The 10,945-nt window shown below is 33.0% G+C and overlaps 2 protein-coding genes across 2 annotated transcripts; both read left to right on the top strand.

Moving 5' to 3' along the window:
• The first annotated feature begins 2,367 nt into the window (after positions 1-2,367).
• Positions 2,368-4,494, top strand: LOC125420159 (disease resistance protein RPV1-like). Its single transcript, XM_048466697.2, has 4 exons — positions 2,368-2,834; positions 3,451-3,526; positions 3,662-3,829; positions 4,288-4,494. The coding sequence occupies exons 1-4, from the start codon at positions 2,368-2,370 to the stop codon at positions 4,492-4,494; spliced, it is 918 nt and encodes a 305-aa protein (XP_048322654.2).
• Positions 4,495-8,502: 4,008 nt separating this feature from the next.
• Positions 8,503-10,054, top strand: LOC132799719 (disease resistance protein TAO1-like). The gene is made up of 2 exons (XM_060812178.1): positions 8,503-8,953; positions 9,516-10,054. Exons 1-2 carry the CDS (start codon positions 8,503-8,505, stop codon positions 10,052-10,054), a joined length of 990 nt encoding a protein of 329 aa, XP_060668161.1.
• Positions 10,055-10,945: the final 891 nt, after the last annotated feature.

Below are 10,945 nucleotides of genomic sequence, written 5' to 3'. Positions count from 1 at the left end.
TTATTTTTTTAATTTCTTTTGTATTTTTTTATATTTTTATAAGTATCATTCAAAATAATATAATTCAAACATAACGAAAAAAATTGAGGACCAATCGCTAATTACAAAATTAAAAAGATAATTAAAAAAAATTGGGGACGAAAGCCAACACTATTACATCCCAACAGCGTTGGTTTTGGTCCCCCAATTTTTTAAAATTTTTTATTATTTTCTTTTTTGGTTTCTTTTTTTAATTTCTTTATAACTTTTTTTAATATTTCTGTAAGTATCATTCAAAATAATAAAATTCAAACTTTACAAAAAAAATTGAGGACCAATTGAAAATTACAAAATTGAAAAGATAACAAAAAAATATTGGGAGAAAAATTAAAAGCATGGGCTTCGATCCCCCAATTTTTTAAAATTTTTTATTATTTTTTTAATTCCTTTGTAATTTTTTTTTTATATTTTTACAAGTATCATTCAAAATAATAAAATTCAAATGTAACAAAAAAATTTGAGGACCAATTGATAATTATAAAATTGAAAAGATAATAAAAAAAATTGGGGGACCAAAGCTAACGCAATTACATCCCAACAGCTTTGGCTTTGGTTTCCCAATTTTTAAAATTTTTTATTATTTTTTTAATTCCTTTGTAATTTTTTTATATTTTTTCAAATATCATTCAAACTAATAATATTCAAACTTAAGAAAAAAAATTGAGAACCAATTGATAGTTACAAAATTGAAAGGACAATAAAAAAAAAAAAAATTAGGGGACCAAAGCCAACACTATTACATCCCAGCACCGTTGGCTTTGGTCCTCCAGTTTTTTAAAATTTTTTATTATTTTCTTTTTTTTTTTAATTCCTTTGCAATTTTTTTTTATATTTTTACAAGCATAATTCAAAATAATAAAATTCAAACTTAACAAAAAAATTGAAGACCAATTGAAAAGATAATAAAAAAAAAATTAGGGGACCAATACCAATGCTATTACATCCCAGCAACATTGGCTTTGGTTTCTCAATTTCTTAAAATTTTTTATTATTTTCTTTTTTAGTTTCTTTTTTTAAATTCCTTTATAAATTTTTTTATATTTTTGTAAGTATCATTCAAAATAATAAAATTCAAACTTTACAAAAAACAATTGAGGACCAATTGAAAATTACAAAATTAAAAAGATAATTTTAAAAAAAAATTTGGGGACGAAAGCCAACACTATTACATCCCAACAGCGTTGGCTTTGGTCCCCCAATTTTTTAAATTTTTTTATTATTTTCTTTTTTAGTTTCTTTTTTTAATTCCTTTATAAACTTTTTTTATATTTTTGTAAGTATCATTCAAAATAATAAAATTCAAACTTTACAAAAACAATTGAGGACCAATTAAAAATTACAAAATTGAAAAAATAACAAAAAAATATTGGGAGAAAAATTAAAAGCATTGGCTTCCATCCCCCCAATTTTTTAAAATTTTTTATTTTTTTTTTAGTTCCTTTGTAATTTTTTTTTTAATATTTTTACAAGTATCATTCAAAATAATAAAATTCAAACTTAACAAAAAAATTTGAGGACCAATTGATAATTACAAAATTGAAAAGATAATAAAAAAAATTGGGAAACCAAAGCCAACGCTATTACATCCCAACAACTTTGGCTTTGGTTTCCCAATTTTTAAAATTTTTTATTATTATTTTTTTTAATTCCTTTGTAATTTTTTTATTTTTTTTCAAGTATCATTCAAACTAATAATATTCAAACTTAAGAAAAAAAAAATTGAGAACCAATTGATAGTTACAAAATTGAAAGGACAATAAAAAAAAAAATTAGGGGACCAAAGCCAACATTATTACATCCCAGAACTGTTGGCTTTGGTCCCCCAGTTTTTTAAAATTTTTTATTATTTTCTTTTGTATTTTATTTTTCTTAATTCCTTTGCAAATGTTTTTATATTTTTGCAAGCATAATTCAAAATAATAAAATTCAAACTTAACAAAAAAATTTGAGAACCAATTCAAAATTACAAATATGAAAAAATAACAAAAACAAAATTGGGGGACCAAAGTCAATGATTTTACATCCTAAAAGCTTGGTCCTCCAATTTTTTAAATTTTTCATTATTATTATTCTTTTTAATTTCTTTGATGAAAATATGATAATGAACAAAAAAAAAAAAAGAAGGGGGGGGGGGGGGGGTTGTGTTTAAAATTGGACAAAAAAAAGTGGAAAAAAAGTTTTTGATGAAAATATGATAATGAACAAATAAGTTTTTGATGGAATTATTTAGGCACTTTCCTGGAACCTAAGAACCTGATGAAGACTGAAGGTCAAGTGGGATCTTTTCTTATAGTTCTAGTTCGATCTTAGATCTGCAGTGGGTTGAACATGGCTTCCTCAAGCAAATATGATGTTTTTATTAGTTGCAGGGGAGAGGATACACATGATAGCTTTACCAGCCATCTTTACGATGCATTGAGTAGGAGAAAGATTCATACATTCATTGATGATAGGCTTGAGAGAGGTGATGAAATTTCTCCAGCTCTTTGGAAAGCAATCAAGGATTCAGAGATTTCAGTAATAATTTTTTCCGAAAACTATGCGTCTTCCACTTGGTGCTTGGATGAGCTTGTTCACATACTTGAGTGCAAGAAAAAACATGGACAAATTGTGATACTTGTTTTTTATCGCGTAGATCCATCCGATGTAAGGAAAGAGGAGGGTAATTATGAAGCTGCATTTGCCAAGCTTGAAAAACGTTTCGGTTTTGAGAACAAGATGGACAAGGTGCATCAATGGAAGGCTACTTTGGAACAAGCAGCCAATATGTTTGGCTGGAATTCACTGGTCAACATGTATGTATAACTCTTCATACTTATTATTATTATTAATATTTTGGCCTTTTACACTGACCTAACCTTTGATCAACCCCTGCAAGCAAACGATCCCAATTAGTCTTATCTAGCTAATAATGGCTTTTTTTTTTCCTTTTTTCTTTTTTTTCAGTCTGTTTTTCATATATACATATATGTAATCGTAGTATGTTCTCCAAGTATTTGAAATATTTCTTTTATATATATTTGCTAGGCATGAGTCCAAGTTGGTTGGGGTGATTGTTCATGACATTGTGAAGAAATTGAATTATAAGTTTTCAATAAGAAATGTAAAGGGTCTAGTGGGAATTGAAAAGCATATTAAGGGAATTGAGTCCTTACTATGTATTAACTCACCTCGTATTTGAGTTATAGGCATTTGGGGCATGGGTGGTATCAGTAAGACCACTCTTGCTGGTGCTATATTTAGACAGTTCTATTCTCAATTTGAAAGTTGTTACTTTCTTGCCAATGTTGGGGAAGAATTTGAAAAATACGAACTCAATTATATGTGAGATAAACTTATTTCTAAACTGCTAAAGGAAGATGAAACAAATATGGGCTTCTCATGTGTTAAATTAAGTTCTGTTATATCTAGATTGCGTCGAACAAAGGTCTTTATTGTTCTTGATGATGTGAATCATTTTAAGCAGTTAGATACTTTAGTTGGGGATGTTGATTAGCTTGGTGATGGAGGTAGAATCATTGTAACAACTAGAGATAAGCAGGTACTAAGTAGAGTGATTGACAAAATTTACAACATTCAGGGGTTAAATTTTGATAAGGCTTATAAACTTTTTTGTTCAAAGGCTTTTAAAGAAAAATCTTCCATATCAGATGATTACTCTACACTGTCAAAAAGGGTGATATGTTATGCACAAGGCGTTCCATTAGCTCTTACAGTTTTGGGTTCCTTCCTTTATTCTAAGAGTAATGAAGAATGGGAAAGTACATTGGAAAAACTAAAAGAACTCCCAGTATGGACATTCAAATTGTGTTGAGAATAAGCTATAATGGATTGGATGACAACGAAAAGGATATATTTCTTGATATTGCATGTTTCTTTACTGTACATCAATCCCCAGCTTTTGTAGAAAGTATACTCGATGCTTGTGGTTTCCTTACAAGAATAGGACTACGGATTCTCCATGATAAGTCTCTTATATGCATGAGCGGGTACAATCTATGGATGCATGATCTATTAAGAGAAATGGGTAGGCAAGTTATTCGAGAATAGTCAATTAAAAAGCCTGGAAAGCACAGTAGGTTGTGGAATATCAAGGATGTCTATCATGTGTTGAAAAGAAATTCAGTATGTAACTTTGTAACTTAAATAAAATTTGCATTTTTTTTCCTTAATGAAGGAGACATTGGCTATAAATATTTTTTTCCAATATTCTAATTTATGCCCATTCACATGCTCCTTAATTACCAGGGAACTGCAATAGTTGAAGGCATATTCTTACATAATTGTGAGACTATAGAAGTAAACTTGAGCCCTGAAGTCTTCTCAAATATGTGTAGTATGAGGTTGCTTAAAATTTATGGAATTGATAAGAAAAATAAATGCAATCTCAAGTTTCCTCAAGATGTTCAATATCTTCCTGATGCCCTTGCATCTATTGGAATGGATGCTCTTTAAAATCTTTGCCATTAAATTTTACTACAGAGAATCTTGTTATACTTGAAATGAGTTACAGCCAACTAGAACAACTTTGGGATGGTGTCCAGGTATGCTTTAGTTTCATTTTGTTTGTTTATTTATTTTTGGTTTGTTTTTTTTTCTTTCTTTTTTTTTTTTTGAACGAAAACATAACACTTTATTAATGATTCGAAAAATTAAACAAAGTAACATCATTTTGGTAAATGCTGTACATTATCAAGTAAATTATGCCAAGTAATAAACCAACCATAACCATTTCTCTTAATTCTTTAATCATTCCAGCATCTTAGGAAGTTAAGGAAGATGGATCTTTGTAACACCCCGTCCCAAAGTACGTCGAAATTTTTGCATGTTGATCGAAGTTGACCATTGACCGAGAGGGTCAAAATTTTGACTTTTTGTTATGGATGGGATTTTGCATTGACTGAGGCACCATTTCAAAGTACATATTGTCCCAAGTTCATAAACTAGTAGCACATAAAAAACGAAGCTACCGTTTGAAAGTTACGAGCAAGACAAGTTGAGGTCCAAACTTTTTGTCGTGCAAAGTTGAGCTTTGACTCATGCATGGTTGTAAAGTACTCATTGATACGAGTTCATAGACTTGCGGCATGCTCGATTTGGACATGTGGCTTGAAAGTTATGGACATACAAAGTTTTCCAAATACCATGATATATATTTTAACTTGAGTGAATAGTGTGTGCCACATGTCATGTTTTCAACCAATCCCGTGAGTGAACAATGTCACCCGCGGGTGGCTTTTATTTTGGCCAAAACACATGTGGGCCGGGGGGGGGGGGGGGGGGAAGAGGGAGAGAGAGAGGGGACGAGAGAGAGAGAGAGGAGAGACCACCACCGGCCACAGCCAATTTGCCATTTTTCGGCCACCCTTTCCGTACATGTGCCACCCCACCTTGAAGTCCACTTGAAAACCGACAGGCCAGCCAAATCTTGCAGCCACCCAATCGCTGATGCGTCCGGATCGATACTTTTTCCCGCGACGGTGCCGATTAAAATATTAATTTATTTGACTGTCTGTGAATTTTGTTCTAGGAGCATCGATGAGTCGTAGAATTGATCCCGTGGTGGATCATAGGTTAATTGTGTGCTCCAGGTGAGTGACCTACCTTTAAAAATATTTTTGGGGTAATTAATTGTATTTATGTGGTATTAATTTGATATCTGTAAATTGTGCTCATGTGGTGTATTTTAAATACAATCGGGAAAAATATTATTTTATATATATATATTTACCCATTGGTGCTAAATGAAATTTTGGATCATTAAGAAATTCCCGATTATTATTTTATTGTGATTAAATGGTATTTATTACACATGAGCAAGTATTTTCAGTAATTGATTGTGTCTGGATTTTATATCATTTTTGGACAATTAATTATGTTTAATTGGTATTTAAATTATGCTCATGTGGTGTGATTTAATTGTGGTTTGTTGTTATCGCTGTTTCGTACCGGGTTATTAAATAAAAATATGTGGGATGGTGTTTTGTGGAAATTTGGTATACTTCCCACGGTAATTTTGGAAAACGGTACGGTTGGTTGTTAATGTTTATTTTTAGACGCACTCATATAGTATTGGTGTTCTGGCGTATGGTGTATGGACATGTGGTAGTGCGCGGTTATTATCTGGTTTAGCGCACGGTTATTACTTCACCCGTGAGTTGCCATTGGACCGTGGGCAGGCAAGGTTATTGTTGTGCACAGCCGCCCCCCTCCTTGGCCGGGTTGATGGTTTTAGCAGCGGTACTGTCGGGACGCCGAAGTGACCGTTGCAGGTTTCTCTCTTTAACCCCCCGCCAGTCGGTGCTCAGGACGCTGGGTATCGGAGGGCATCACCGGTATATGGTGTGGTGCGTCGGTGTAAATTGCAATTAAAGTTTAAAACCCCAAAGGTGTTCAAAAAATTATTTATTATAATTTATTACATTTTATTTATATTTGGGGTATTTAATTATTTGTTTGTTGTTATTAAATTATTTGATGTCTTGGTTTTCGGGGAGTACGTACATCGGGTTTTGTGAAAATGTTTTAAAAGGGGAACTTTTCCAACTGAGAGAATTGTAAGGATTTTGAGAGAAATTATTATTTTCCAATTAATTATTATCTATCTACTGTATTACTGTGGTATTATATTGTATAGTAGATAGGGTCACTCACTGAGATGATTAGCATCTCACACTCTTAAATTCCGTTCCCCTAGGTCCAAGTTGGAGACGTTGATTGTCCGAGGCCAGCCCAACGTCTCAGTTCGTTGCCGAAGGTTCAAGAAGTTTTGCTTCCCTTTTCTCCTCTCTGTCATGTATTATTTCCGTATCTGTCATTTTATAAATTCCACATTTGTTGTATAATGCTTTGTATACTGTATTGGACGTGTAGTTGTTTTTATGCACTGGGTTGCTGCTGTTGTTTTATTTTGAAGTGCTGCAATTTGTGGAATCAGTTTGTAGTCTGTGGGAGGAATAAGGGGATGTTGTTAGAAGTGTGTTTTCAATGCAGGTAATTTGTGGTAAGTAAATCCCTTAGGGGAGGCTCTGCCGGATTTTCCGTTGGAGGGTTCGGTAGGGTTTCCCTGGGATCAGGGCTGTCTAGGGTTCCGGGGAAAGAATTCTGGACGGGTCCTGACAGTAGCGCGCAAGTGATATATGGGTTGTCCAGTGGTTGCGATCGGATCGAGGGTCGGCAAGTTGGTATTGGCCGTAGCCACCCCCTGCCATGGCCAGGATGCCTATTTGCAGCGTCAGGGTGGAACGCTACGCGACCATATGCCGATTTCTCTCTTTAACCTCCTATCTGGCGGTTCTCGAGACGCTCGGTATCGTTGGCGCCACTAGTATATAGTGTGTGCATCAAATGGTTTTCACAACATGATTTTCAAATATGAAATATTTTAAAAATCTATTTTAATAAAAATGTATTTAACAGTGTTTTATTAATTATTTAAATTTAAAAGTTACGCAATTTTTATAAAAATGATTTTACGAATTTATTATTCAAATTGTTTTGGTATTTTGAAATCAATTCTAATATATTATATTTTCTTTCATTTTATTTTATTCTTACCATTTATTTTAAATGGATGTTTTATTTTGATTAAATTATTCCTTTACTTAATTGTTCAATTAATTGAGTTATTCTAATTATTTGATCATTTCCTGAATTGTTTTAATATGAGTTTCATCGATATCTTTGTATTATTTATTGATAATATGTTATTAATCTTTTAGTAATTGTTATAAAAGTTTATTTTCGTTTCAATTATTATTCTCATTCTAATTTTGGATTCTTAATTTGTTGTGTTTTATTTGTAAATTGATTGATTAATTATTTTCTAAATCTTGGGGCATAAAACATCGGGTTTTGTGAAAACGTTTTAAAAAGGAAACATTTCCAACTAAGTGACCGTGAGGGTTTTAAGAGAAAAATTATTTTCAACCATTATTACTAAACCATTCATGTATTTATTTATTTATTACTAAATTACTTAATTATTAGTAGTTAGTAGACTGGGTCGCTCACTGAGATGATTAGCATATCATATTCTCAAATTTTGTTCCCTTAGGCTTAGGTGGTAGGCATTGTTCGATCAGGGTGAGCTTGACAGTTTGATCGTTCTTGGAACTCCTAGAAGTCTTTTTTTTTCTCATTTCTTATTATATAATTTTCTTTATACTCTGTTGTATTAATTATTACACTTAGACCTTTATTAATACTCTGTATACTATGTTGGATGTATTATTTAATTGATTACGCACTGATTCCTTGTTGTTCATTTGAAGTGCTACAAATCTGTGGAATTAAATTGTAATAAGATGGGAGAAATAAGGTGGTATATATAGAAGTATATTTTTAGTGCAAGGAAATTGTGGTAAGTCCAACCCTTAGGGGAGGTTCTGTCGGATTTTCCATTGGAGGGTCCGATAGGGTTTCCCTGAGATTAGGGACGGGTCCTGACATCTTAGTCACTCTATGCACTTGATTCAAATCCCAGATCTCTCACACGCTTCAAACTTGGAGATTCTAACTCTTAAATACTGTAGAAGCCTACTTAAACTTCCTTCGTCTTTCCAATACAATGACAAGCTTAGTTCTCTAAATCTGAGATGCTTTTCAAAACTTGAAAAACTTCCAGAGCTATCTCGGAATATCAAAGACTTAGTTTTGAAGGGATGTGCAGCAATAAGAGAACTGCCCTCATCAATTGAATCTCTGGACAAACTTAAGTCCTTGGATCTTCAGAACTATAAAGACCTTATAAGTCTTCCAAGGAGCATATGTAATATGAAGTCCGTCAAATTTCTCAGTCTATCTGGCTGCACATCCATTGGCACATTTCCAAATCTTCCAAGATTTCTAAGTGAGTTAGATTTAAGTGGAACAAACATAAAAGCAGTGCCTTTATCCATTGATCAGCTCGCTGGTCTAGTTAAATGCAATCTTAAAAGATTGCAAATGGCTTGAGAGTCTCTCTGCTAGGATTTGTAATCTAAAATCTCTCAGCTTTCTTTCTCTATCTGGTTGCTCAAAACTGGAATACTTACCACAAATCTGGGAGCCAATGGAACGTTTACACTGTCTCCATCTAGATGGAACAAGAATAAAATAGCTACCTGTTTCGATTGAAAATCTAAGCCAGCTGGGAGAATTGAACTTGGTTATGTGCAAGAACCTTGAGGTTCTCCCTGACAGCATTACTAAAATATTAAGTGTTATTTCACATATTTCCTCTTACGACAACCAAATGCATGGCATACCTAGTGAATGTGAAGGCAGCGGTATTCCATCCAAATTAATCAACAAGAAAGACCTTTCATTTCTTAACTGTCTAAAATTGTATCAAGAAGCATGTAGGAGGATACTGGCTGATTCACAGATGAGGATTTTGCGTATGGCAAGTTGATCACTAAAAATTGAAACACTATTCCCACCAGAATGGGGATTTCGTTTTAATATAGAACCTTCAATAAGAATTTGTTGTCCAGGAAACGAAATTCCTGAGTGGTTCACCTACCAATGTAATGGACCTTCAATGATGAATATCCAGCTTCCTCTAAATTGGAATGATGCCAACTTTTTAGGTATTGCTCTATGTGCTGTTGTAGGATTTCAGAACTTTACCAGTGATGGTGGGGATCTAACTATCTTATTCTACTTCTCATTTAGGGGAAAAAATTATGGATATGGATCAAACATATTCTGTTGGTCTGTGAAGGGTTGGAAGATGGATGAGGACGCAAGAGGAGTTGTGAATTCAGATCATTTGTTCATGTGGTATGACCATGGCATGTTTGACAAGATTCGTAAGCAACCTGAAAGCTACTATTCCTCATTTTACTTCTTCACACATATTGATCGTTCAACCATCAAAAAGTGTGGGTTTAGCCTGCTATATGCCCAAGATGCGGAGAGATTTGGTATCATTGATCAAGATGGCAGGGAACTAATAGTGGAAGGGACTCAGAGACATCGAAATGCGTTCAAACAGAATGGTTTTCTACAACAGAAAAGAAGAAGAAGATGAACCGAATGCTAAGAGGCAAGTCATATTCTCTTCCATTCTGGTATCCATTTGAGCTTAGTTTTTCCCTTTTTTTTTTTTTAATTTCCTTTGTTGCACACTAATAGTTTCCAAATCATATTTAGTATGCATTAAATACAAATTATTCTACTTTTTATGCTTAGCCAGAAAGAGGACCAGACAATAACAGAGGAGAAGAATTATTGTTAACTTCTTAGGGCTTATTGTCTCACACTTGCTACTCACATAGTTGTTAGCACTTAGCAGACTCACTCAAATCCTATGCTGTTTCCCAATACGGTTAACATCTTTTGTTCACTTTGTGATTATATCTATTATATATCTTTAAGTTATTGAATTCAGGTTTGGAGTTCAGAACCTTACTCCTTTGCAGGAAGTCCAGCTTTATGATGAATCAATCACACGTACAAGTGTATACATGTATATATGTCATACAAGTTTAATGAAAGTAACATTTTCATTGTAATGAAAAAGTCGATTGTTTACATCCAAGAGGCACTGTAGAGTTCTTGCTTGCCATGATTCCAGCTCCTTTTGAAGAAGGTAGGGTTGCTTTTATTTAAAAAGTTTTATTTTAAATTGCCTGGAATTGGAACAGGAAGCATGTAGGTGGATAATGGCTGATGTACAGAAAGAAAGTCTTGCATATAGCAACTTTTTTATTAAAAGTTGAAAGTGTATGTTTCTCTCTCTCTCTCTCTCTATATGTATATATATACATACACACATACACCACACAAACAAATCCATATATATGCTTTCTAATTTATTTTCATCCATGATGCAAGGATTTCATAGCCTTCAATTAGAGTTTCTTGTCTAGGAAATGAAATTCTTGATTGGTTTACGTTCCAAACTCAGTGGTCTTCAATG

This window comes from Ziziphus jujuba, chromosome 10, assembly GCF_031755915.1.
Source record: "Ziziphus jujuba cultivar Dongzao chromosome 10, ASM3175591v1".
NCBI lineage: Eukaryota > Viridiplantae > Streptophyta > Magnoliopsida > Rosales > Rhamnaceae > Ziziphus > Ziziphus jujuba.
Note: the sequence above shows the minus strand (reverse complement) of the source record. Positions and strands in the feature narration are given on the sequence as shown.

Excerpts from the sequence above, each read along its gene's own strand:
- LOC125420159 (XM_048466697.2), top strand. The coding sequence starts at position 2,368 with ATGGCTTCCTCAAGCAAATATGATGTTTTTATTAGTTGCAGGGGAGAG. Across the intron at positions 2,835-3,450 it reads TGGAATTCACTGGTCAACAT|ATTGCGTCGAACAAAGGTCT; the intron begins GTATGTATAACT and ends TGTTATATCTAG. Across the intron at positions 3,527-3,661 it reads TAGATACTTTAGTTGGGGAT|GCTTTTAAAGAAAAATCTTC; the intron begins GTTGATTAGCTT and ends TTTTGTTCAAAG.
- LOC132799719 (XM_060812178.1), top strand. The coding sequence starts at position 8,503 with ATGCACTTGATTCAAATCCCAGATCTCTCACACGCTTCAAACTTGGAG. Across the intron at positions 8,954-9,515 it reads ATCCATTGATCAGCTCGCTG|GAAACGAAATTCCTGAGTGG; the intron begins GTCTAGTTAAAT and ends TTTGTTGTCCAG.